A 27,426-nucleotide genomic window follows, 5' to 3' on the forward strand; every position below is an offset into this window, starting at 1 on the left:
ATGTTTCTCTGCCTAATACTTTGACCGGTGAGCATTTTGTGCTTGACGTCTCCTCACTCTTATTGGCCAATTTATAATACTTTCTGCATGTAATACACAATTTAAAATATACCGCACACACAGAAGCCAAAGGTGGTGGGGGGGGGGGGTTGACATAGTGACTGCCTTCCAAACTAAGCGGTGCTCACGCCAGTTTCCTAAATGGCTTGAAGTGTTTGAAAAATGAATTTCCTCAAAGAAAAAAAAATGAGATTGCGCAGAGATTGCGCCATCATCACATTGATGCTGTCAAAATGACCCAAAACAAGGCACGACCACAGCGCTGAAGCCCGGGGGGGGGGGGGGGGGGGAACAACTATCTGCCAAATTCAGATATACTCATCTTTTTGGACATATTTAGGGGGTAAAAAATCATACAGCATATTAAATTTTCAAAAGTTACAATAACCGACGGAAAATATCGTAAACGTTGCCCTAGATATATTCTGTATGTCCCTCCCTCTCGCTGTCCAATGGTTCATTGGTTCGCTCCGTTGCTATGCTAAGTGTGGACGTTCTCTTGGGTGATGGAGAAAAATGCAGCTGGCGCACCGCTTTTGACGATATAAAAACGTCTCACTGCGACTCCGCGACGGCAACAAAACCATGGCCGGCATACGACGAGCAACCGGCAAATATTCGGGAGTCAACCCGGCCGTCAGGTAGCGTTGGACTTCTTCGGAGATAAACCCGTGCGGCGTTGCTAACGCTCGCTAGCCGGCCAGGCTGTCAAGGGTTTGATTTCGCAGTGCAAGAAACGTCACAAACGGTTTTAGCTCCGTCAGTTACGCTTGGCTCACATTTGAAAAGTCAGGAGGCACGATTCGCTGTCGGGTTAATTTACGCCTCAGCAGCCGGTGCTCTGGAGAGCGAGACATAAACAACAACAAAAAAGCACCAATTTAATGGCAACGGGTGAATTTGCTGGTGTCAAAAAAGATACAAGCAAGAGGGCTATATTAAATATGCAGTATGCTGTATTAATTAACGTGCTTTGTTTGGGTGGATTGGAGTTTTTTTCAACATTTTTATTTTAAAATTAAAATGTTTTTTTTAGACTGTTACTCATGAATTTATTCAGTCACTTTCAGAACTTGTTTGCGATGATGACAATTTGCTTGCACCTCTGCTGAAGAAGTTGTTGGTAGACTTGCCAGGTGCAGTCTCTCTGAAGCACCAACGTGTTCGATCTTAGGTCATTGGATTCTGTTAGTTCAACACTAGATGGCCCCTGAATTCTACACACTGCACCTTTAGTGTGATTCATTAATTGATTGAAAGAAATAATTGTTCACGAGTGGCTCTAAAATTGCCGCTAATCCTATGTGATCGGTCTCAGAATTGGTATCGGCCAATCTCACTCACTCATGATCGTACCGGAATAAGGAAATGTCCCCAAGCTTTTGACTAGCGCTGTATAAGCTACAGAAGAGCGTTGAAATGTTTGCAAAATGCCTCCGTATGACTTCTACAAGATGACTATTCCTTCTCATGCAGTTGCCGCCGCCTGCGCCAAGTTCAGTCTCTGCTCGGCGTCGATGATACTTTGAGTCGTGATGGAATCCTGTGTTCTCTCGGTAGGGGCTGTGGGGGCGGAAGTCCCATCGTTATTCTTTTTAAGACTTGCGAGGATCGCTCCATGTGTATGCTTGATGAACGTTTGTCGTCAGGAATCGACAGCAGGTACAACGAAGGCTGCGCGGAGCTGGCTAAATACCTCTTCTACGGACTCTATGGAAGAAGTCCCATCAACGTGGAGCATCCCTTGGCCGCGTGTCCAGAGGATATGCTGGACGGTGAGTTTCTCAAGTCACCCCAGCCCCCCACACCAACTCATTTTGTGAACGCATGCTGTTGGTTTTCGTTCCAGACGTGATCCTTCTAATCAAGGCCGAGTGCGTTCACCTCTACTGCAACCCACTCAATTTGGCCTACCTGCTACCCTACGTGTCCCACTGGAGGAACCTGCACCTCCACTGCATGACCGAAGCCGAGGTTTGACCATTCAACAAAGATGGGTCAGTTGTGTATTCTTCGGCGTCTCGCTCACCCGCGCGTGTGCTCCTCACGCAGTATGAAGACGAAGAGGCGGCGGAGGAGTTCAAGATCTCCAGTTTTGTCACCATGGTGCAGGACTGCCATCGTATCGGTGTGCCCTACAGCTCCCCGGGTACAGACGTTTCGTCTGCTCATCGACATTTTCCTCAGTCAAATCAAGCTTCCATGACCCACCGCGCTTTTACGTTCAACTTTCAGGCCACGTGCAAAAGTTTGACATTTTCACGGTGGAGAAGTGGCCCCTCATCCAAGCTTACGCCCTGGAGGGCATTGGCGGCGGAAGCTTTTTCACCATGAAGTACAAGGTGAGCCGTGCTTTTCAAAGAATGTCTCATTGCCCCCCCCCCCCCACCCCTCTCCTCCCACTTAACTGGCAAATTTCCCCTTTTGCCAGTTGTCGGACATTAGTGAGCGACTGTGGCAGCTTTACAGCAGACTGGACTCCGAGTCCTTGGACCGACTCTTGACCGAGGTGACGCTTTAGCTTTACTCATACTGATTCTATTTGTTTATTCATCCTCTGAGCTCTTAAAACCTACGTATGACTACAATGTTGAGATTTTTTTTGGTTGCACAACCATGCTTTGCCAACTACGATCTTTGTAACAATACTAAATCGAAACATTTTTCACATGATTGATTTATTTCGATGATTCAGCGAGTCGTTTGGACCCAGTATTTTCTACCTTCATGGTCACATTGAACCTTTTGCATGCGCCCCCGAAATTGTTGTCCACTCTGTCATTTATAGGGCAGCTGGCCCTTTAAGAAGCCCCCATTTATTTTTCAGTGACATCACCGCAGCATTTTGTCCTCCTCCAATGGAGGCTGAAACAACCGCAGAAATATGTTTTGTAATTTGCATTCTATACCTGCAGTTGGATCGTGTCCAGCGGAACATGTCCACTCTGTCATCGTGAAATATCACTTGATGCCGCGACCCTTTCAGACACTCCAGAAATCTATTTGTGAAACGGTACGCGGTCATCTTGCGAGCCGAGCTGCTAGGGGAAGGCCCACCACGGCCTCTTCAGTTGCTAACATTAACGTAAAAAATGTCCGCCCTGTCAGCGAGCTTACGTTCGCGTTGGAGCTTGACCACGATGCATTTCAAACCGTACCGCAGAAACCAAAAACAACGGACGTGAAGTTCAATCGTTAGGGCCGTACGGACTCCCATTCTTTTCCCTCTTTCAGGATTTGAGAAGCTTTGAGAGGCAGTGGAGTGGCTTCTTCTCCCGCATGGAGCTGGAGAGCCACCTGTCCATCCTGGAGCTGTCCGAGGCTGAGGCTGGAGAGGTATGCTTTTGAAAAACAAACAAACAAACAATAACAAGAAACGACCGATTCTCTCCCAATGTGCGTTGTTCCTTAAAATAAAAGTATCGTATCCCCGTACAGGCCTTCCGCACGTATTCCTCCCATGGGCTGATCGCCAGCGACCTCGCAGATAACGGGTAAGTCGTAAAACAATATTGTTGTGGCACAGGTGTCAAAGTCAAGGCCCCGGGTGCCAGATCCGGCCCAGCACATCGTTTGATGTGGCCCGCCAAAGCAATTCATGCGTCAGCCTCCGCGATCCTTGCTAAAGTCTGTGCCGAAATGTCAAATTGTGAAGGTGTGATAAATAACGTTGACATTTTGCGATCATTTTGTTACCCTGTTTACACTCCTTTGAACAATAATCCAACATACAAATAGCTGTTTTTTTCTAAGACGTGTCACAAGGAAACAATGACGGGTTTGATGAAGGTTGAAGGGACGGCCGAAAAGGTCAACTCGGTCAGAGTTTTTCTGGTCACCAAAAGAGACCATTCATTGTCTGGAAAAAAAAAAAGGAACCTTTCAACCTAATTGAACAAACAGATAATTGACTTGAGTCATTATAAAACTAGTAATCCATCAATTTGTTTGTGTCCAAGTAATAATGACATGATTCCGTAATCATTTATCCGGTTTCACTGTCGTGACGGCCCTCGGAGGGAAGACGTCACTCCTGAAGTGGCCTGCGACAAAAATGAGTTTGACACTCTTGTGTTATGGTATTTGGTCCTTTAAAAAAAGAAACCTCCAAAAAGTGTTTGTGATTCCAGTAAAGATCGTCAGCCGCTGGTGCTGTTTGGTGCACACTCGTCCTCGGAGCACATGGACAGCTACTCGTTCAACTTTGCTTCGGAGAGTCACCAAGTCGGCAACGCGGGACCTGGAGGCTCCCGGGCAAGTCACATGGTAGGAAGCACAGTGAACAAGTGCCCTGCAGCGCCGCCCAGTGACGTCCTCAGGAACAGCACCCGAACGTTGCCACACACGTTTTCATTTGGAGCCAGATTTTGATTTTTCGTGGTTTGTTACCCGCAGATTTTGCAGTGCGCTGCTGCCCGAGGACACTTGGCCTGCTCTCGGACCTATTTCTTTGGAACCACGCACACCCCCTTCCTCGGTGAGGAAAGGATACGTACGTATTGTGCTTTTTCAAAAAAATTTTCTTCATAATGTATTGTTGAGACTTCAGATTAGGCAGTTTTGAGGGGGCAGTTCTGCCCCGCGCAAAATCAGCCACTTAAAACCTGGTTTAAAATACGGCCGATCCAACCGTGAGTACGGCTTGCCGTTACCGTGACGACTGGGAGCAGATTTAAAGCATTGCGAACAGGCGGACGATCAAATCACTTTCATTCGGGCAGCCAGCACTTTGTACATCTTCACCCAGCCAAGTCATGCCAAGTCATTGGTGTCGGGGTGGGATTATGGTCTGTAAATTAGTCCAATTTTGCCAAAACAACTTGCAAAATTCCAAATAGTTTCCTCACAGGCACGTTTTTTCGGAAAAACCGCAGCTTGCAAAATATTGACTTGGCTGTTGAATTCCACACTTGTAGACCCCGCGACATTGTAGACCAGCACATCAAAAGTCACTTTCACATTCCATGTCCCCAGAAGGCATGTTTTGAACGCTGTTTTTGTGTATTCAAGTCTGGTCATTTCATCCGCAGGGAGTCAACATCCCAAGGCGCACAAACGGGAAGTCTTGTAAGTGTCGTCCTACACTTTTGTGTGTTTTTGAGCAAAAGGAAGACTCATTTTTGCATCGCCGCCCCAGGTTCTTGTCTCGCGTGTACTCGGCGGCCGTCCAAGCGGTTCTCGGAGCAATTAAATGCTTCTCCGGCACGTCCAGTGCCACCAAGGTAAGCGATCCCATCGGCCCCGTTCACGCTTACTCGCTTCAATGCGGCCATCTTCCCAGGCTAAAGACGTCGCGGAGCACACCTTCCTGTCATCGTTGGACTCGTTGAATTTAAGCGCATACCGCAGTATTCTCAGGTTGCTTGTTACTCCCCCCTCGCCCAAAAAATATTTTTTAAAACCCTTTCAAAAATGGACCATCTTGTGTTTAATTTGTCTTTGTGTGTTTGCTCAGGTCCAAATGTGAATTCAACATTCAAGCAGCTGATAAGCAGGGAAGGTGAGTGCCCGCCACCCAATTAGTTTTCGCCTTAATAAGCTGAACGTTGGTTTTTGATCTATTCAGGCTCCTTCCGCTGACCGATACCGCGAGCCGCTTTGTCGTCAAGACGGTAAGTATTTTGTCTCTGCTCGTTACCTGCAGTTATTCCCCATCTCATTGATTTCTCCTTTTTTGCGAGGCTTCCGTGACTGTCCGGGACGTGCCGGATCCGCGGGGTGACGGGGGCAACCTGGGCTCCGTGGTCTTCTCCGAAGCGTTCCTCGACTCCAGCATTAGCATTCAACACAAAGGTTGACGTTGTTGCCCCGCAATTCACCATTCTCAAACTTGACCTCCTGCTGCGTTTCTAAACGGATTCGGGCCGTTGGGTTTTTCTGCGTTTCACCTTTTCAATCACTACTGCCGCATCTCAGTCTGGCGTTCACTTTCCAGCGTCGGCGCGCCATTTCGACAGAAATGTGAATTCTCTGGTTTGAACGGATTCTCTGTTCCGTTTCTCTCGGAGATGGCGCCGTGACGGCGGACAGCTGCTACACCGTCCTGACCGCCGCCGTGCCTCGCTACGCCTGCTGGATGGTACGTCATTCCCTTTTGCAATGTGTTTCTGCGTTTTTTGTTTTGTTTTTTTTTCTTTAAAAATCATCTACCGGCGCAGAAATGTTTGGTTGTTGTTTTCGCCGCAGATGGAATCTGATGTCAAGCAGTCCGAGCTGGCCCAGCAATTCACAAAGGTGATTTCGCTACATACCGCAACGACAATCCATTTCTAATGCAGCCATATAAGAAGTTAGTTTGACTCGGGCAGACAATCGACAGGAAAGTCGTCGCCCTCGTTGAAAACGGAGCAATCATTCGGCGGCGTCTCGATGTCCTCTGTGAACAGAATGAGGAAGACTCCTGCCTGGGTCGCGCTCTGACCAACGCCGATGACGCGTACGTGTTATCCGGCAGCCACCTCTCGGCGCCCGAAGATGGTGAGCGCGGCAAGCGGCGGACATTTTGTAATCCCGGCCGACTCGATGTCAAATGTTGATTTCAGGCAAGATGGCCTTCTTCTCCGGGGGGCTTCTGTTTGTCCACGCGCAATACGGAAGCATCGCTCTCTCCCAGGAACACGTCGGCGCACTGGCGTTCTACGATCCGGTACGCCGCCTCGTTCCTCTCCGTCGTTCGAGACCATCTTAAAATGTTTGCCGTTCGGACAGGACCCCGACGGTGTCGCGTCGCTCTTTGTGGACTACGAGAGCGCACTGCTGCCCCACTTGCCCTTCCCCCTCCACAGCGAAGACCATTGCCTGGTCTTCGCCCTGCGGCCCAGGTCCAAAAGCTACCGGGGCTTCTATTCCGAGGTGAGACCCTCACCGGGGATCCTTTATGAGGAATCTGCAATGATGAAAAACTGAATTTTCGACCCCTGCGCAGGTTTTGGCGCTGTGGCAAAGTGCTGAAAGTGGACTTACTCTGCGCTTGGTGGACCGGGATCAGCTGACGTGGAACCGCAAAAACATGTAAGATTTGGAACGTGAAATCATTTTTCATCTGCCTGTAAAGATTGTCACCGTTTTCCTAATGGGTGAGACAATCCTCCGTGAGATTTTCCTGATGAAAGTTTTTTCTCGCTGCAAAAAAAGTTTTTGGGATTCAATTTAGAAAATAAAATAACATTTTTGAGCGATTTAAAAAATATATATTTCAAAATTGATTTGTCTCATCAATGTATGATTTTTTTTTTTAGTAAACTCCCCAAATTCTTCAGAAAACGCTGCTAAACATTCATTAAAAAAAAAACCAAAGAACTGAAAAATAAAACCAGAAATATTTTTAAAAATGCAAATTTGCAGGTGCCGAACTGCAAATATGCATCGACTGTGTTTTTGCGTTGTAATATCCTCATTCACCACTTGATGGCAGAAAGTGCATATTTGCACTTCCACCCAGGCCTATACCCCAACGCAAGTCGGCCTGATCATTTTTGCGTCGTTGGAATGATGCAGTACCTCGATAATATTAACATTTTGAGTGAGTTGTTTTTTGTTGGGGGGTAAAAAAATGAATTCTTGCACTTAATGTTGCTTTGCTGTTCAGCAGTTTTGTGCCATCCTCCAATGGACATTTTTACACAAGAATGCGCTTTGCACTGGAAAATAAAGTGGCAGCATCAAGTTATTTTGCCGTTTGCTTCAAACCTTTTGTTGTTGGGTTAGGACGGTCGATCTTTGATCCCAGCACACGCGTCGAGAAATGTATTGTGCTTCATGAAATATATTCTGAGCGGGTATTTTGTCCACATCTGAAAACGGTATTCTCGTCATACAGGCACAGCAGGCTGCAGCAGCGGCACGACGGTCAGGAGCCTCCGGTGGCCAAACGCAGAGGCACATTGAGCACGTTGCAGTCGCACCTCCCAGAGCAAGACGTGTTAGTACTCGCTCACCCCGCATGCGTTCAAATCATCAAACTATTGTTTAGGAATTGATCACGGCCCATTTGATGGTCGCGCTGCGCCTCGGCAGGTTTCTGCAGCATTTTTCCCTGAGTAGCATCGGCGAGGCGCCCATACTGTCCGCCCACTTGGGGGCGCTCTTCCCCTCCGCAGAACTGAGCGTGGGCTCGGCCAACCCGGGGGACAAGGTGGGCTCAGACAAGCCGACAATTTGCTGCGGTTTGACGCTGACCTTGTGGGGTTTTTTTTTGTGTGTGTCAAAGGTTGTCGTCACGGTCATTAGCGGGCTGCCCGGAAGCCACAAGGAGACACTCTGCCACTTCCTGGTGCGCCTCAACAAACAGTACGGAAGGTGGGAAAACAATCAATCAAATGTATTATGATGATGATTATTATTATAATAAATTCATTTTTTCATACGGCAACATTTTTAGCTTGATGTGAGGTGAGCGACTGGTCGCTTGTTTCGATGTGCCCCGTAAATGACTGGTGACCCCCGCCCCAGAAAAAAAGATGCTTGCTGTTGCCCGCAGATGGTTGGTGTATCCTCCCGCTGCGGACGCCCGCGATGGCGCCTTCTCGGCCTCCCATCTGCAGGATTTTTTGTCCGACGTCTCCGCAAACCAGAAGAGGAGGACGGCAGGGAAGGTGCGCCTCCTGCTCCTGTCACCCGGGTAAGAAAACCACTTCCTTTCCTTAGATTTTCAAACACACCAAGGTGGTGATTTGAGGATTTTGACTCCTGACAGATACACGGATGTTCTGGACGTTGTCCAGGCCGTGCTTCAACACCCGGACTCTGCTGTCCGGGTCCGGTTCATCATTGGCACCGTCACCGCCTGCGTGGATCCGCTCGCCTCCTGCATGGAGCACAGGTGAAGCTTCTTGCATCGCGGGGGCCGATATTACACTCTGACGGGATCATCGCCATGAGCAAATATAGCCCAGCGGTAAAATTCTTGAACTTAAAAATATGCTTTTTTTAAAAATATATATATTTGGTAGAATAAAAGCACTTTTTGGGTGTGTTTTTTTTTTAAATTGAACAATTGGGACATTAAGACATGTGTAAAATATTAAGTTTATAAATAAATGAATGAATGTTACCATCCATCCATCCATTTTCCGAACCGCTTAATCCACACTAGGGTCACGGGGGCTGCTGGAGCCTATCCCAGCCGTCTTTGGGCAGTAGGCGGGGGACACCCTGAACCGGTTGCCAGCCAGTGGCAGGGCACACATAGACGAGCAATGCTTTTTTTTTTTAAATGTATTTATATACTCCCAATAATGCACATTCATCAAAAGGCATCCATGTGACCGCTCATCCTTCCACATTCGTGTCACGGCTTAACTTGGGTGAGAGGCAGGGACTGGCAACCCCCCCCCCCCCCCCCCCCCCCCGCACCCACTGTCACACCTGTGAACAATGTTGTGAAATGTTCTGCAAAGGCAATTTTGGAATTTGTGGCGTTTTTCAACCCTCGCTTTGAAATTGGGTTCAAGAAGCAAAATGCGCTGGAAAAAACTGCTTGGAAAAGAGGATCCCCTGTGTCTTTTGACAGACAGACGTTGGTCGTGAGTTGTCGTGGGGGTTGCGGGAGGAGGTCACGTGACGCTTTTATAGTTATTGAAAGTCGAGGCGGATCAGCCTTACATTTAATCTGGTGCTCTTTGTGTCCTAAGCATGCCAGCTTTAGACGGAGCTGGACTGAGCCGCTCCATACACGGCCCGCCACTCCGGTTAATAAAGTCATTTCATTTTCGGACCCGGCGCGACATCGCGTATATTAGCGCGTGTTTTCCCGGAACCCAAAGCTGACTATTTGAGGCGTCTTCCAAGCCTCTGCCGCGCTAAATTTTGCTCCATGCTGATTGGACCGCCAACCGCCAAGTTAATTGGCCTGACCCGCTCGTCACCTCGCTCCACATAGCGCAGCTAATCCACCAGAGCCACTTGTGGAATGCGCGTCTCCCGCCCCCACCGCCGCCGCCACCTGACATGACGCCATCCTCGACCAAGCTTATCAGTCAGTCGTGATAACATTTTTGGGGTGATTGATGCAGACGGATCATGACATCAGGACAGGGAAGATAAATGGGGGGGGGGGGGGCTAATGAGTCGGTTGCTAAGAAGACTTGGCCGGACATCCCCCACCCCCTCCAACTGTCATTTTAGCTCCGCAGTTTGGATGTAAAATTCGGGGACGGTGACATCATTTGACAAAAATGTCTGATTGCGGAGTCAGCGAGCAGCACGTGCGCACGTCTTTTTATTCGCCGTCGGAGCGAGTGCCTCTGTTACGTTTGAAAAATCCCGCCTCCTCGTGAGCAGACCCACCAAAAAATCAAAAATAATTCTTTGAAAGATACCGGACGTCTGCCTCCCGTTCCAGTTTCTCTCGAGGACATGACTCAAAAGTCTGATGACACGTCATCAAACACAAAAACTCCAGTCGGACCAATTTCATGAACATTTTTCATTGCTTGCAGACCCGTCAGTTGTGTTTTGTCCTGAAAACTTGTCCTGGCTGCTCAGTGCTTCTTCATCTCCTCCCTCAGGTTTGCTTTTCCCAAGCTGCTGGAGCAGTGCAGCCAAGGTAAGTGCTCGGCGTCCCTCAAGTCTCCCGACAGCGATGATTTTTTCCAATGCTTGCCACGTATTCATTCGATTCGCTTCCACAAAGAGTGAAGGTCCCAAAGGCCTTCGGCGTGTGTCTTCAAACCGAAGCAGGCAAACGGGAGACAAGTGATATGCTAATTCGATGCAATTTAACGTTTTTTTTTTATGTCACAAAGAACACTGCGGTCATTCGGCTCCTTTGTAGTAAAAAGTCGAGCCTCACATGAGCGAGAAATGGGGAAAGAAATCCTTCCACTTTGCGTTTCTGAAATAAATGCGAAAGCGGCTGCGGATGCAGAGTGACGCGTGGGCACTTTTGCTTGTGTTTGTAGGTATCGTCAGCGCGGTGGTGTTCACCGGGGCCGCGGCAGACCTGACGCATCCGCTGGCGCGGCACGTTCAGCAGGCGGTGCGCGCCGCCAACCCCACCGCCGCCTTCATCTCGGCGGCAAGAGGGGCCGTCACGAGGTCTGACGCTCAAGGATGCCTTTTTTTTTTTTGTGTGTGCGCGTTTTTAATGGTAACAATCATACCGCCACTAAGTTATCACACTGCAATCCGCAGGAAACCCCAGTTAAGTGACTCATTTAAGTCCAGTGTAATTCCACGTTCAACCACCGGATGGCGTCATATTTAGCTTGAAATTGGTGTAAATTTGGACAAAGAAGAAGGAAACAGGAAATGTGTGTTATATTTCAACATTGCCGAGTTTTTGTTGAAAGTTTGTCGTTGAGCAAACTCAGACGGGGGGGCTGCAGTGGGCCACAGCTCACAGCCAGACTTTTTCACTTCCGGTTCCGTCAGTCCGGGGCCCGCACGCGTATGCATGTGACATCCACCCCGCCGCACCGTGTACGATACTTTGGATACGTTTTCCATTTTACAATGCAGTGTTTAAACGTTTGTTTTGATGAATGCGATTCCTCGAGAGTGGGAGGGGGGGGGGATTTTCACCGACCGTGTGGTGTTCTGGGACGTATCCCCCCGGCACACTAAATGGGGCTCGACTGACTTGTCATCTTTGGATAGGAATGAAGACGTCAAGCTGATTTTGTCGCCGAGCAGCTTCAGCCGACCTCAGATGCTGCGGGCGCGTTACGTGCTCTACCCTGGCTGGTGAGAGAGAACCTTCCCTCCATGTGTTACCACTCACGTGCTCCCAATCCCCCCCCAATCCCCGTGCGGTCGGGCCACCTCTAAAATGTCTCCTTTGTACGTCTTCCAATATGTCCTCCATGACCCTCGTCGTGCCAGCCTCCCAATTAGCCTCCTTGACGTTTTCCTGTAAATTCTGCTTTATGGCCGCGCCGATGTCCTCCCGCATGCCGTCCTTGGTGTCGTGCTTGTCCGTGCATTTGTCTAACCGCAGGGGCATGCGTGCTCCTCTCATCACAAAGCCAGTATCCTCAGCACCCGTGACCCCACGTCCTGGCCCTTAACCCCAGATTTTTTTGGGGGGGTGGGGGCGGGATCGTAGAGGATGCTACTGAAGCCGGTCTGTTTTAAACCAAAATGGCAGACTCCTATGGCTGTTTTTTTTTTTTTCCTTAGGCCTTACTCCGTGTGAGTCATGTCTACCAAATTATATAGTGCGCATGCTCGATGGACCTGTCTTTGGGTGGTGTGGGGGGGGGAGGCTGAATAGTTTTGCTAAATTCTACAGGGAGCTAGCTAGGCAAAATGGCTGCCTCAAACCACAATGTATGACTTTTTTTTTTTCTTTTTGGGTAACTGTGTCTTCTCATAATAGGCATGCCTACCAAATTTCATGTTGCGAAATGAAGCTGCCGATGCTGCAGTTTGTCTCTCGAAGCTTATTGACGCAGGAATGAGGCCAGCGGGGACATTTGAGAAAGGCTCAAACGTGAGGATCAACTAGTAAAAAGTCAAAGCTTGTGCCAGAGTATAATCTTGGGAGAGGAGGAGCGGGGGGGGGGGGTTTCTGAGCACCGAGGCATGAGGACTGGATGGAACGGGTCCAGGCGGGAAGGCAATCTCTCTATTGGTACATGGCAACTGAGCCGCGTGGCCAAGAACTTGTTACTGGGCTGCGAGCGGGCAGCTGCTGAGAGAACACAAGATGCCCGCCGGGCTTTACAGCAATCAGCGGCCGCTCCGACGAAGCGGGGGTGGGGGGGGGGGGCAGGCACAGAATTGGAGTTTAATTAACAACGCGCGTCAAGGTGCTGACGCCATCTAAAATGGAATATTTGACGCATCTCCAGGCCTTAAGGTTTGGTCGCGCACTCTTGAATTAAAATAAAACAAACAAAAACAGCTCTTGAGGCCAGTTTGACTTTGCAATATGATGTGACAATTTGAGTTTTCCTCCACATAAGACGAGCAAGGCCTTTGTGTTCAGGTGCAATGGGCGCTTCCTCACCGGTTCGGGGTCTTTGGTCCTCAGCCGGCACCGCCTGGCCCTCAGCCGGCCCCTGGAGAGGCCTCTGTTTGCCGCCCGCTGCGCAGGTAAAACGGAAAGAAAGACGGCCCTCGCTCCGGCTGCCTTATAATTTGTCCTCATGCGCGTGACGCGGGGCTTCAGACACGAGCTGGCGGCGTGCGCGCTGATTACATAACGCCGCCTTGCCCTCCAAATATGTGAAGGAGTCGAAGAACGGCAGAAGTCGACGGCATGTAAATGATGTTTCGACGCTTGCGTTGATTCCAAAATGGATGTGGTGGAAATTCAGACATGATTGAGGGACTTGCTAATTCATGCCCGGTCGTCATCTGATCTCAATTCAACATCAATTTGATTGATTTTGATCTCGGATTGATGTTCTTGACGTCAGACGCCCATTGGGAAATGCATTCAAATGTACTTGGAGGCTACATGCTACAAAAGTAGCATTTTCCCCCATAATGCCACGGGAACTTTTTAAACATTTTTATTGTCATTTTCTTTAGCATTTGGTCTACATTCTAGCAATACTCTCAAAAGTTGAGGAATGAAACATTGTTTATGGGGGTGTTAACTTCTCAAATCATCAATAATCAAAGTCATGCTCTACAGACATAATAAAACCTTAAATTGCAAGAAAAAAATGTTTGTTTACATCATTTTCAAACTCGTTGGTATGTCAGCCAAATCCCAAAAAAAAAAAAAAAAAAGCCTACAAGACTACAAGTACATTCCAATGTGTTTGCCAGTCAACAAATTTTTTTTCTTTACATTGCCAGCCCGGGCGGCTAAAGTTGATAACGTTATGAATTATGAAAGTGTTTATTGGAATTTAAAATGTTGCTTCTGTCTCTTCTCCGCAGCGTTCAAGGCGTCGCTAAGGCCGAGTCCCTTCAGCGGAAATGTTTACAACGTGTGGGGAAAAATCAGGTTCTCTGGTAGGAGAATTATTATTATGTTTTTTCCTAATCGGGTTTTGTTCTTATTCTTATGCTTCTTCTGATTATTGAAGGTCGTTTTTGGGGTCCAAAAAGTCATTTTTCCTTTTTGCCCGCCTGGCGAAAACCCGGCCACTTTCGAGCTCCTCAACACAACCCCCCCAAAACTCACTCATGAACTCTCCCTTGGAAAGTTAGAAATCAGCCTGAGACACCCAACTGACCGGAAATTGGCTCGCCATATTTATCTTCACAGTACGCACACAAAAAACAAACAAAAGAAAGTCTCCATCATCCATGAGCAAAATTGAACAGGAGGTCAACCATTTTGGTTTGAAGTCACCATTTTGAGTCGGTTCCAAGAGCGGGTACTTCAACCATCTCCTCTTGGGGACTTTGCCCCCATTTGTTGTTTTTTCATGACATTCGCTTTACTCTTGTGTACACATTCTTCCGTCATTGGTCACATGCGGCTTTTGGAATGTTTGCGTTTGTGCCTCACGTGAGCTCCCGGAGCAATTTGGATCACGGCTCTTCAATGTCGCTCTCTGTGTGTGTGTGTGTGTGTGAACGTTTCCGCCTTGCGCGCGGGTCACTCTAGACTCGCCGCACGTGATGGCGGTGAGCTACAGCGCCGTGAGCGGCGACCTCCGCGCGGTCCCGGAACAAACGGCCCAGCCCGAGAGTGACGTCGGCGTCTTCTGCTTCCTGGTCTTTGATGGCGTCGGCCTGACCGAGGATGCGCTCGAGGATTGGCTCGGGCTGTGCACCAAGCAGGTCCTGTGCAGAAATAAAGAATGTGTCATTCTCGTCACGTCATTAAATGATTAGATTGGGCGCAGTGCCAAAACTGGCACCAGCCAAAAAAGAGCTACAGTCGTAGCCGCGGTTGTGTTATGCATCCACTAGATGGAGCTACGCTAAAGGGAATACAATACAGCTTTACTTCTATGAAGCTTTCCCGATCGCTGCAGCTGTAACCAAAAACATTTAAAATACTAGGTCCAAGAAGTCCCAAGATGTATTCCTAATATAAGATGATACCGTCGGCTTTGAAGAAAATGGAATTTGGGCGACCGATTCATGGAATTTCAGTTCATCTGCAATTCATTTGAGTTAAGACGCCGGTTACAAAACCAATTGATTGTAAGTCAAGGTACCACCGTGCGTCGAAAAAAGACGGATCAAATCTGATTTTCAATTGTTTGGTGCCGTCAACAGGTGCCGACAACGGCCGTCGATACGTGGACGCGTTTGGAGAGAAGCGAGAGCGCCATCCGAGTATCCTTCACCGATGACGCCGCGTAGCGACGCGTCCTCACAAATGTGACTGCGGAAATCGGGCTCGCCAACAAAATGATCGAAGCATATCTGTCTGTCCCAGATTTTTATTGATTGATTGATTGATTTATTCTGCTCCTGCAGAAATCTGCGGATGATTTTCTTTTTCCTGCTTTTTACAGATTTCTATTTGAAGGTAATTCGTGGACGGCTGCGCTTCTCAAACTTTGTAGCCCAAGTACCACCTCCCGAAGTAAAATACACTCACACACATAAAGAAAAGAGGCAGAATATATTTTAAATCATTTTTTTAGGAAATTAAGGGGGGGGGGGGGGAACTGTGCTTGAACCTTCATAAATGTTTGAAAAACTCTCAAAGATGACCTGCAAATGCGTTGCGCTTAAAGTGAAAGACAACTAAACTGTACTTAATAAATGCACTGCATAGGAATGGGAACCCCCCCGTTGAACCACGCTAACATTATCCACAGTCACCTGAACATTAAATTCACTCATTTGTGCACAGTTGCAATTGGGTTTGTAGTACTTAACTCATTCACTCCCAAAGACGTTTAAAAACGTCTTTTCAGACTTGGTCCGGAATTGGCTGGTACTGAATGAGTTAAAGGGAAGAATTTTATATATCTATATTTTTTCGGAGTGGTACTCGGTGCCAAATTTTTGAGAATCGATGCGGTCGTATCAGATCAACGCCGTGGCATCCGCGCCTCCGTTCTCCTTCACCCGCCTGTCCCCGCAGACATGCGTCAGATTGCCGGAGAGGACGCGGCCGAGGCCAACAAACGCATCGAGATGTTCAACCGCCGGCCTCTTTGATCCCTGAAAGTGAGATCAGCCACCGCCGGCACTCCTTTGTTTTTTCCAGTTGAAGGTGAGCTCGTCGCAGAAGTTCAGTCGGGCTTCGCTGTCCCGCGCCCGCCATCTTGGCGGCCTCGCACGAACCCAAAGGAAATGTCGTCCCGCGCCTTTTGCGCTTCCGTCACTTGCCGACCGAATGGCAACGGTTGCGCCGTGAGACTGTGCCCGGGACCCCCCCCCCCCCCCCCCCCCCCCCCCCGCCGGGCTTTCTCGAGAATTTGTCGTCACCCCATCCGCCCCAGCGCCTGTCCGATGTAAACAACAAACGTTACGGCCGCCGCCACGCCAAGGACAATAGCGCCGCGTTATTTTAAGAGTCCCCTGCCGCGAAGCTAATGAAAGCGCAATTAAGCGCGCGGGTCCCCCACCACTGCAGAACAGCTGAGGGCCGTCTCACGTGTCGGCCGCAATCTTCTGCCTGCATCAGCGTCCTCTTTTTTTTTTTTTTTTCCACTCATGGTTACTAGGAAGGAAGCCAGAGATAGATGCAAGATGAGTGATGAGTGAGTCTTGGACATGTGAACCAACGCATTGCAGCTTTTTGGGGTTGTTGTTGTTTTTCAATCTTTTTAAGGTTGGAACACGGGTTTCCAAACGTGTTCCTCCAGGAGCCTAAAAAAAAAAAAAAGGTAGCAGTGGCCACTTTGACCTTCTTCCCCTTTAATTGAGTAAAAACTCTAAAACATGAGACGTCCAAACTACGGCCCGGGGGCCATTTGCACCCCCCCGCCCACCACACCACCAAAAAAATTCCCCCCAACAATTAAAAATGACATTTGACATGCGCCGCAAGATTAATGAAAAAGGTGAAGGCAAGCAGAGTGAGATTGGACGTTGTCAGAAAAATATAATAATTCAATTTGTCAGGCAAAAAATTGCTGCGATTGATGAAAACATCGCGTGAATGGTCCTCATGTAAGCGTTTGCAAAATGGCCTCTTTCTCCAGGTTGCTCTTTTTGGGACTTGGACCAGAAACTGAACAGAGAGCTGATGAAATATCAAAAATGATAAAGTGGCTCTTTCATCCATCCATTTTTCTGTATGCGGCCCTCAAACGAAAATGTTCTAAAATCCCCCCCCCCCGCCCCCCCCCCCCATCTTCTTCTCCATCACTTTTTTTCTTTGCCCCATGAGTGATGCAGCGGTGGGTGATTACTTCCTTCTGCGCCAAAACATTCCAGCGATCGTTTTTTTTTTTTTAACAAAACAGTCAAAACACATCGAATTCAACTAAACTCAAGAGAGTGAAGAGATTTTTGTTCTCAGAAACGGCGCCGATCTCGAACGGGGTCGTCACGCCGCTGCCCGCTCACAAGTCCGGCGAGCCGTCCGTCCACATCGTCGGGCCACAACCCGGAATCGAATCCCGGACCTCTGCGCACGCGCTGCCCCCGCATCATGACATTCAAACGTGAAAGTAATTCGAATAAATCAAAAGCATCAAGGTGTACCACTGCGTAGGACGTTGAGAATGAGGCTTGCACGGTGAAATTCTCCCGAGTCGGATTGCCGAAATGATTTTTCGTGGTCGTGTCGGCCAGCGAGAGGAAAGGAAAACAATAAAAGTGCTTTCTCCAGGGCCACGGGGCAAAAGTGATAAAAGCTATTTTCTGCACTCTCCCTCCCGTCCGTTGCTGTCTCTATGCAGATTTATATAATCCGCCCCCCCCCCCTAACCCCCACCCCTCACTTCAGCCCAACCCAAGCCGCCGCCGTCCTAGCGTCCCGACTCTGGAGCCACCCGATCCCGTGCTGGTGCGTTTGCGCTCCCGCCGTCTTTTCCAATGGCGGAATGCCGAGAATAGCAGCCAGCATAGCAACCCAGTAAGCCTGTCGTGTATTCCGTTTCGCCTGCGGAAGAGGGTCAACGGTCGCCGCCGTGCGCTCCCACCTTTGCCGTATCTTAAAGGGGCGGGCGCTATCGAAATCCAAGATTATGATGATCAATATTACAAGCGAAGTGCAATTGTGCTTACGTTGGATCATTCCCCGACGACGTCGGCGCTGTTTTTGCATGCGTAACCATGTCATGGCCGTCGGACGCCACCTCCGTTACCCACGATGCCTTTCACCAAGAAACGGGGTACAGCAAACACTTGACATACTTGCCTATGGACAAACATGCAAAACGTATTTTGGTCAAAAGTGTCACTGAAAAAAAATCTGCGGCGTACAACAACAACAACAACAACAAAAAGATCCAGCAGTGCTTTGTACGTCATTCGATAGAACACAGTGTTGGTGAAAGGTACCTGTGGAAACATCCTGATGATTGTTTTTTTTTTTTGTTTTTGTTTTTTTGCTTACCCAAAATAACTCCAAACCAAAACTTTTTTTTCCAACTCGAGTCTGAGCACTGCAATCGAATGTACTGTAGGATGATAACGTCCAAATCTCTTTTAGGGGCATCTTGTCCGACCAAATTATGTTGTTGTTTGTTTTGTTTTTTTTTAATAGAAAAACGCGTTTCGGTACTTATTCGAATGGAACTGAAGACCGATGTAAAGTCGGGAATTGTTTTTGTCCTGATTTTGGATGCTGAACATGATTAGCCTGTGGCCTAAAGTGCGTTAAAAGTGAATTTGGCCACGATGCAAGTCAGCTCTGACCACTCCCACGGCGGCGAGGCTCTCCCTCTCGCAGATCCGCCACGCTGTTTGTCGTTCGGATTATTTCACACAAGCGCTCGTTTGGTTGGGATTCAAAGCCCAAATCTCTGAAAGATGCGGTTTGGCCAGAGCTTTGCATAACGTGACCCGTCCGTCTGCCCAAGCTTGTGTGTGTGTGTGACTAATAGAAGAAGAGGAAGCCGTCTCCAATTGAGTCGGGATGGATTTTTCATGTCACGCTGACAGAATTAGATTACGGGAACAAGAGAAAAAAACCCCCAAAGGGCTCATTTCTTCTCTCTTGCTATCGAAAGGTGCCAAACATTTCTGTCCCGAGCGGCATGTCCAATGGTATTTAGCACAAAAATTTGCTGTAACTTGTTTTTTTTTTTTCTGTGACTGATGCCTTTTTCCTGACCGTTCAGTAGTCATCACATGGTGTGAGTATTTACCGCATAAAATGTATATTAAAAAAAAAAAGTACACAGTACAAGCGGGTTTCGTCATTCTCAACAAGTTGGCAATGTGGTAAACAAAGGATGGAAAAGTAAAGCCGTTAGCATTAGCGCTACAATGCGCTGCGCTGAATTGTACTCCAAACTCTGCGGATGGTTCGAACGGTCTCTGTATTTGATTTGTGGATGGCTTTTTTTTTTTTTTTTTTAAGCTCATATTTTGGTTGAGTTTTTACAACCCAATACTCACTGTCATGATTTTTTTTTTTTAAATCTTGCCCACAGGAAACACTCACTTGAAAAAAAAAATCAAATAAAACTAATCCTAAAACTAATGAAAGCTAAACATGGAGCATTTTTGCGAATAGCACGACCTCCAAAATTCATCAACTGCAGCCTCATCTGAGATTGCCGACTGTTCGGTGAGTGTTTTCGCTCATTTCATAGACCGGATATGAAATTGCACATTTTGGCTCGTTCTCCTGATGGTGTTTGATTCTTTCCCACTTGCAAGCGCTAAAGAGCGAAAACGTGCTGAGAATGCCCCCGATGTGGCCCCGCACGGTGAGTTTTTACCGCTCCCGTTTGCACATGCTGGCTGTGCGTGTGCGTGCGAGCCAAGGAAATTCAGCGTGCGCGTGCGCCGGTATTGTTGCCAGGCAGATGGAGCGGTCCACATGGCTAACCCCTGACATCAGCCTTTCCTGTTGCCACCGACGAGCCGCCCGTTTTCTCTCTCGCCCTCCGCTGACTTGAAGGCAAGGCCGACGCGCATAAACACACCCAGCATTCGCACATAAACACGCGCGCACCTGGAGGCCCCTCGCTGGGGGCGCCTCACTTCAAATATCCACCGAGCGTCGTCGCCCCGCCCCCCCCCCCCCCTCCCCATTGTGTCGGTTTATTTGCGGACCGCCGTGACAGCCTGGTGTAAACACTCGTCACTCTCGCCGGCTTGAGTGGAAATGGGAGCGGAGGCAGGCCTCGCGGGAAGCAGGGCCGCGCTTGATCGTGACTTGGGTGGACGTGTTGCGGGATATAAAAAGTCGACACGGCCTTGTTCGAATGGCACGTTTTTCGGATCAAATGACACCAACGTCAGTCACTTTTTACCTACAATAGCGTCTACGCCTCAACTGAAAGCCCCACAAATATTTTGGAGACAGTGAGATCATATGGGGGGCGGGGGGGTGGGGGTCTGCGTTAAAAATGAACCAATCAAATTCCAACATACATTGAGTTGGAATCCGCACACTCTCGCCAGGATTTACATTGCCTCTGATGAACCCTAAATAAAGTTCGGATGTTCTTGTCGGCTTTCCCTATTAGGTTTTGTGCTAAGACTTGTTGCTATTTCCATCCATCCATCCATCCCATTTTCTGATCCGCTTTATCCTCACCAGGGTCGCGGGGGTGGGGGGGGGGGCGCGGAGCCTATTCCAGCCGTCTCCGGGCAGTAGGCGGGGGACACCCTGAACCGGTTGCCAGCCAATCGCAGGGCACGCAGAGACCAACAACCATCCGCGCTCACTCACACCGAGGGACAATTTGGAGTGTTCAACCAGCTTGCCATGCATGTTTTTGGAATGTGGGAGGAAACCGGAATACCCGGAGAAAACCCACTCAGGCACATGCAAACTCGTACTCGATGATCGTTTTACTTTGTGTTAATGCGTGCTTTTGTTGAAAGACAAGCCATGCTTTTGATTGGGATCAAATTCAAAATGAACTCGATGAGAAGGAGACAAATTTGTAACAAAGTACTTTTTCTTTTTTTTTTTTCTCGAGGCGGTCGTATCATATTTTTTTCTCATGTGGACATACTTTAGTGCTAAGTTGAAGTGGATGGATGTGGACATGACAGCACAAACACAATCGAGTTTCCTTCAATATTTATTGAAAATTAGACGATTGCTGCTGCTGCTGCAAAAAAAAAAAAAAAAAATCTACTCTATGTTGAAGTATTTGATGATAAAGCACCATTTTCTTGCCGACACACAATACAAATACATACAAATGCAGTCATGACAGCTGAGCACCAGTGAAAATGTTCAAACTATCGTCCTGAAATCTGCCAAAGAAAACGCCTCAAACTTTTTGGAGCAACCGACCCGCCGAATTTGAACCTGCGCAAAACTGGCCAGTGCCTCGCGATTTTAAGACCTCGGTACAAAAAGCCATTTGAGGTTTTATTCCAGAGTCTCGTCATCCGTCCTGAGGTCCATGTTCTAGATCAGGTCATGAAATGACGCGACGCTCGCGAGCTGGACTGCGATTGAGGATTTTTCAGGAACCGACTCTGTGGGATAAATGCTTGGAAAAGGCCGTGAAGCTTTGGCATTCAAGTCGGACGGTGAGGGGAAGGCGAGCGCCCGCATTCGCCCATTCACCAACATTTGAATTTGAGAAGGCGCACTTTGCGGCGCGATGCGTCACGACAGCCGATTGGCGTCGAGAATGCACTTTCGACACCACGCGCGGCGAGCTGGAATGAAAATGCGGGACAATATTGCGGTCACCGTGAGCCGCACAGTGCGGCCAGCTTCCAATAGCGGCCGACGCCAAGCCGAAATGGACCAGGCATGGAGAATTGGGGGTGGGGGTGAGGGGGGGGGTAGGCCAAGTATTGACTTGTACACAGCTGTTGAAGCAGCTCGTATTTAGCCTCAGTTTCTGCACAAGCGCCAGGCAACCGACGGACCAGAGTTGTTCGACTTGAATTCTTTCTTTTTGGCCAGAGAAGGAGGAGCCCCTCCTTCCTGTAGTTCGGAACGAAGCGATATATCGACGTGGGTCTGAGGACAACGAGCGTACTAGTACACGGAGCTTAAGCCGGAATCTCGAGGATAGCGAGTAAACACTCCGAGCGTCTTTACGACGGCTTTTTGACGTCGAAGGTCATCATGACCGCCATGTCCGCAGACTCTCCGGAGTTGGCGGCCAGTTTGAGGACCGCCAACCCCTCCCCGCTGAACACCTCGCCTTCCCAGACCCGGCTCTTGTTCAGTTTCAGGTCGGTCCGCCCGTGAGCCACCACGCACACTCGCCGAGCCCCCGGGATCCTGACCCGGAAGCGGACCCAGGAGTCCGCGTCCAGCAGGCCCGCGCGGGGCTCAAAGAGCACGCAGCCTTTCCTCCAGGCGGCGTAGACGCAAGGGAAAGGAAGCCCCGCTTGCCGGCAGCCGTTCCTCAGCACAAAGTCGCACATGGGGTGGAACTCTCCGCCGGGGCCGTTCCTGGCGTACACGCCCAGCCGGTACGTGCCGGCGTCCGGCAGGCCGACGCTCACCGTCACCTTGCCGTCGGTGTGCGTGCAGAAAAGGTGTCGCGCCAGCGGGAAGGCGGAAGCTTCGGTCTCGTCCCCCCGGCTCAGCGTGGTGTACAGCTCCAGGTCTCGGCGGTTGTGGAAGGTGATGTTGCATTTGCCGCGGGGCGTGCTCACCAGCGCCGCCGTGTGGCTGAATTTGGACAGCCCCGCCTGTGCGGTGCGGGTGCCCGGCCCGCACGCCGAGCTCAGATTGGGCGGGAACAGCTCGTCCTGCCCGGCCACCTTGCCCTTGCAGTGCAGCAGGAAGTTGGCGGCGTTCTGGAACCTCACCTCCGTTTTCTCATAGTCCCGCACAAAGACGGAGAGGCGGTAGAAGCCGCGTGACGGGCAGACGACGTGGCAGGTCAGAAGCTCCGGTTGGATCTGCGAGGCTAAGCAACGCTTGGCGACGGAGGCCTCCAGGCCCGGATGGACCAGCTCGCAGAGCATCATCAGCGAGCGCGACGTCCTCAGTGCCAGTTTGAAGCTGCCTCCTTCCACTTCCGCCATCTCGCTGCCCTGATTGCTCCCCGCCACTCCCAGGGAAGCCGCCGCCGGCTGCAGCCCCCACGACAGGTGGGGGTTCTCTGGGATCTCCTCGGTGGCCCTCGGTTCCAGGCACTCCACTGTGAAGGAGCACACCCAACTCAGCGGAGCGGTCGCCTTCTCGGGCCTGGCGTACAGCCTCAGGTTGTAGGCGCCGCTGGCGGGCGGCAGCAGCTGCAGGTTCATGCTGTGCTGGGACACCGTCAGGAGGCCGAAGGAGGAGTGGCTGCCCTCCTTGTGTTCCGGAGTGCCGCAGTGGAGGAAGTCCTGGTGCGGCGTGATCTCGTAGGTGAAGGTTACGGGCCGCGAGAAGCCCAGCGAAATGTTGGCCTCGCCTTCATCTGAGGAGAAACCAACGGCAAGGAGACCGGATGCAATCTTTTGCCCGACCAATCAACAATTCCCGGGTGTCTTCGGAAAAGGTCTCGGGACGTTCCAGACTTTCGCTACCGTGCGATCCGAGGTCGTTCCTGATGAAGCGACAAATGGAGCCATTCTGATGCCATCGCGAGTGAATTTTCGCAATCGACAATTCTAGCGACTTGATGCGGCTTCGTTGGAGACTCCCTACTACAGGAGACTACCGGATCATTTCAGCCCAACGACGCAAGTGGCCGTCGAGGCGGCGGCAGGCCGTCACCGAGCCACCGAACTGACGCGCAGCAGCGTCACCCCAAACGTCGAGTACGTCATCGATCAGAAGCGAACCATTTGAAATCGCTTTGACGACCGAATGTTTCAATGTAGTCTTGACCGTGAAAATCGTGGATCTTCGGACAGCCTAGTAAAGTCATGGACGGAGAAACTGGATTTGCGGCTGGATTTTGTACAATCTAGCTAAATTCCGAAGAGCCTGTTTCCGGACACCTCAGTTTTCCCCTTAGGTGGATTTTCCACGACGGTTTGCGCGTCAGACTGACCAGTGACGAGGTGGCAGTGATGAGGCTGGATGAGCCTGAGACCCATGCCGAAGAAGGCCGAGGTCTTGAAGACTCGCCGCTCAAACTCCTCCAGGGTGACGGGCGCCTCCAAAAGCTGCCATCGCTCCTCGTCGGGGAAGTGCGAATCGATAAACTCCTCCGGGTCCGTCAGGAAATAGAAGTCATCGAACCTGGTGGTGGGGGGGGGGGGGGGGGGGGACAAAGACAGGTGCTTTTTCAGACCCTGGCAGGGCTGACATTTTTTATCCCCGCGCTCGACTGCTCATCGCCGCTCAAGCAAGCAAAGCGGCGGAGACCTTTTGACGAAGCTCTGGTGTTCCATGTCCACTCGTCCGGCTCCCCAGCAGGCGTCCATTAGGAACCACTGTCCCCCCAAGAGCACGGCGTTCCACAGGTGATCCGATTTCACGTTCCTGAGGCTCTGGCCCTGGCGGTAGCCGATGCCCTTACTGTGGCCCGCCACCTCTTGGCACTCGACGCCCACCAGCCTGTCAAAACGAGCAGAGCGCGCGCCCCCGGCCCCCTCGTCTTCAATGATCCGGAAAATCCAAAGGGATCGCGGGTACAATGACGCGCTATTGTCCGCCAACGGAAACCTCGATTCAATGCGTCGCGCTGCGGAAGACGACTCGCTGCGTCCGGCGTGCCGCTTGTGATTGAAATCTCAAAATTGGCATTGCCCCCCTGAAGAAGAGCAAAATTTTCGACTTTGTCGTCCGTCCAGGCCACCCACTGCCGTCCTCGTCCATCTCTTTCCTCATCCCGCATGAAAAATACTGACCAGCACGGGTCTGGTTGAAGCCTTCAAGTCAGGCGTTACCATGGAGTGACGGAATCAGGTTCCCACGAAAATCTAGGCAAGTCGAGTCTTGGAGTCAAGCCTGGACTTTGGTGACGTTGGTGTTTGCCAAGGCATCGTGAGCCAAGGCATCTTTCCAAGAGCTCTTCTTCTTTTGTTTGAATGTCAATTGTCGCTTTGGCCCCTCGAGCGAGAAAGCATTCAAGCCGATCACGTGAGGGTCACCTGCCGGTCACGTGACTGCTTTTTCTGGCGACCTTCAAATGGACACAGGAAGTCCCCACGAATGCCGGTTCAACGACGCCAAGCGGCGAGACGATGGCAGGGCTCCAACTAAAACTCATCCTGAAATTGTGGACCCTCCAATCGCTTTTAGGGTCGTGGAGCATTTTGGATTGTATTTTTCAAAGGTCAACGGGCAAGACGAGTCAAGTCAACCGCTTCTCGCCGAGTCTCTCTTTGAGTTCTAGTCCTGAAATCGGTGACTTCAATTTTCGACATCGAAGAACACGGCCGTCACGAGAAGTCGTTACCTGCACATTTGCATGCAGAGACCCGAGTAGCCGCAGCAAACTCCGCGACCGGTCGCGATGACTTCCTCCGGCGAGCACAGCTTCTGCGATTGTCCCAGGTAGCCGCCGATGTCGTACTCTTGGAGATGGGGACAGCGGCGCGGTGATGTTCCCAACGGCAAAATGAGGAATGGAACCGAGCTCGGCGGAGATGTGCTTCCCCTCACCGATGTTGTGACAGAGCCAAACCCAGATGGCGCGGATTTTCTCCAGCTCGCTCTTGGCAACGCTGGCGATGTTCTGGACGATGGCCGCCACATCGTGAACGCGCTTATCCCGAAGCTGTAACGCAAACATCAACAAAAGTGGATTATTCCCAGGATTTGAACGCACCCCTGACAGTTTTGGGCTTTGTTTGTTTTTTTTTGTGTGTGTTCCCTGAGAGCAAATAATTCTCACTCCCACTTTTGTCACGCGAGCGTTTGTCACCTCGGCGCCGGCCCTGATGACATGCGAATCCAGCCGGTGGAAGATGTCGGAATTGGCAAAGAGGTCTTTCCTCCTCCTCCGCCTTCCCCTCGGTGCCACCTCCGCCTTGGCTTTGAGGTTCCTCTGCGGCTCCTCCGCCCTCACGGCGCTCTTCTTCACAACCGCGATGCTCCTGGAGGCGCTCTCGGTCGACAGCTGCCTCTTGGCCGTCGGCCGCTGGTCCTCGGCCTCGGTCGCCAGCTTCTCGAAGACGCTGCGGCGAGAAAGCACGGCGCTCCGCGGGGCTCGGCTCTCGTCCGCGTCGGGGGCGTCGCCCGCCGGCTTGGCGCTGCCCGCCAAAATCCCCACCGGGGCAACGGCGCCTGGCGGCCTCGCAACGGGATTTTCCGGCAGCCCGCGGCGCTCCGGGGCCTTGACCCGGATGCGTCCCGGCTGGCTGGCCTCATCCTGTGGGGCGGAGCAGGAGAAGGGGAAGGAGAACTTCTGGATTCCGACCTCTGCCGACATTATGCGGAAATCATAACGGCCTGGAGGGAGAAAGCGGAACCATTGACCACCAAACAAAAACAACCCAACTTCAAATAAACACCACCGTGTTGTCCTTCTCACACTCAGGCCGGACAGTGTCTCGGTGAATCCCGTACGACGCTATCTCTGGACGGCAGTGATGAATTGCCAATTCAATCGTTTCTATTCCTGACCGTTAATGACGGCGAAGGTTGGAGTCATTAGTCTTTGTCCAATCTTAGAGCAGATTATTTCCACGTTACAACTTCTTCCTGCTGGAACCCCGCATCTCCGCGCCGTGAGGTCAACGTGCTAATCATTGGACCACCATCTTGTTGCCATCTGTCCCGTAAGCGTGCTCAAACATACGTCGGCGCACCGTCTACTCACCCCGAGCCGAATCGAAATGCCTTCTGCGAGTTTGCCCGAGAGTGCGGCATGGAGTTGTTTCCAAGTGTTGTCGCCGGCCGGCGGTGGGCACGGCTTATATAGCCTGCCGGGACCGGGGCCCCAGAATAACGGGCCTAAAAATACAACAAAGAGCAGCCAATAGGGGTTGAGACCCCACCATGCACACATTCGTGCGTGTGCGTGTGTGAGCGCTTGGGATGTATGTTGGCTTTCGCCGACAGCCCCGGCATCCGATAATGTGTCCATCGCTGCTAAACACATCAACGACTCGAAAAAAGAAACTTGAAGCTTTAAAGATTCTTGACGGACAGTCAAAATGCTAACAGACGAGTCGGGTAAGTGTCTCGGGGCTTAGTCGCCGTCGGCTAAGTGGCCACCGAAAAAAGCACATGTCTTTGGGGAGGTTATTTGCACCCCACTTGTTTTTCACCAAGGGAACCAAGTTACCCGCTGTGCAGTTGTCGTTTTTTTTTTCTTTCTTTTAATACACCACTTAGAAAAAAAGTTGGACTTTGGGGTGACATTTCAGGATGACCCGAAAACCCATGACAACCTTGACAGGTGCACTTCATTTGACCTTCTGTCAACTTTTCAAAGCTTGTGTTGCATGCTCAAAAAAAAAAAAATGGAGCTCCACTGTTGAGCATTCAACTCTTTCCCCACTGCAGGTGTCCACATTTGACACACTTGGTCTTTCTGGCATCCGCGTCGTCATTCC

At 50.4% G+C, this 27,426-nt stretch overlaps 2 protein-coding genes across 6 annotated transcripts; one reads left to right on the forward strand and one right to left on the reverse strand.

Annotated features, from left to right (window-relative positions):
- The first annotated feature begins 429 nt into the window (after positions 1 to 429).
- dnaaf9 (dynein axonemal assembly factor 9) lies at positions 430 to 19,542 on the forward strand. 5 transcript variants are annotated; one of them, XR_015102641.1, is made up of 37 exons: positions 430 to 701; positions 1,537 to 1,616; positions 1,710 to 1,835; positions 1,910 to 2,034; positions 2,113 to 2,209; positions 2,296 to 2,402; positions 2,492 to 2,569; positions 3,295 to 3,396; positions 3,499 to 3,554; positions 4,191 to 4,326; positions 4,456 to 4,552; positions 5,091 to 5,127; positions 5,198 to 5,282; positions 5,342 to 5,418; positions 5,516 to 5,560; positions 5,627 to 5,672; positions 5,742 to 5,853; positions 6,069 to 6,139; positions 6,247 to 6,294; positions 6,369 to 6,537; positions 6,603 to 6,706; positions 6,769 to 6,912; positions 6,986 to 7,071; positions 7,880 to 7,981; positions 8,077 to 8,194; positions 8,270 to 8,358; positions 8,540 to 8,680; positions 8,756 to 8,881; positions 10,569 to 10,606; positions 10,962 to 11,097; positions 11,659 to 11,745; positions 12,992 to 13,098; positions 13,897 to 13,971; positions 14,573 to 14,748; positions 14,974 to 15,117; positions 15,193 to 15,252; positions 16,013 to 16,102. XR_015102641.1 is itself a non-coding variant. In XM_086126843.1 (36 exons), exons 1-36 carry the CDS (start codon positions 646 to 648, stop codon positions 16,094 to 16,096), a joined length of 3,408 nt encoding a protein of 1,135 aa, XP_085982969.1. In that variant the 5' UTR covers positions 433 to 645; the 3' UTR covers positions 16,097 to 19,542. The 5 variants fall into 5 exon arrangements, 4 of the variants coding, with proteins under 4 accessions (XP_085982969.1, XP_085982968.1, XP_085982972.1 ...); XM_086126843.1 differs by lacking the exon at positions 14,974 to 15,117 and having other exon boundaries at positions 433 to 701; positions 4,456 to 4,537; positions 16,013 to 19,542; XM_086126842.1 differs by lacking the exon at positions 14,974 to 15,117 and having other exon boundaries at positions 434 to 701; positions 16,013 to 19,542.
- A 1,534-nt stretch (positions 19,543 to 21,076) lies between these two features.
- Positions 21,077 to 26,746, reverse strand: ky (kyphoscoliosis peptidase). Its single transcript, XM_086126847.1, has 7 exons — positions 26,688 to 26,746; positions 25,791 to 26,317; positions 25,529 to 25,643; positions 25,323 to 25,440; positions 24,287 to 24,478; positions 23,970 to 24,160; positions 21,077 to 23,390 (listed from the first exon to the last, which is right to left on the reverse strand). Exons 2-7 carry the CDS (start codon positions 26,295 to 26,297, stop codon positions 22,069 to 22,071), a joined length of 2,445 nt encoding a protein of 814 aa, XP_085982973.1. The 5' UTR covers positions 26,298 to 26,317; positions 26,688 to 26,746; the 3' UTR covers positions 21,077 to 22,068.
- Positions 26,747 to 27,426: the final 680 nt, after the last annotated feature.

The sequence above is a fragment of the Hippocampus guttulatus genome, chromosome 13, assembly GCF_054856545.1.
Source record: "Hippocampus guttulatus isolate MCC_2025c chromosome 13, RoL_Hgut_1.0, whole genome shotgun sequence".
NCBI lineage: Eukaryota > Metazoa > Chordata > Actinopteri > Syngnathiformes > Syngnathidae > Hippocampus > Hippocampus guttulatus.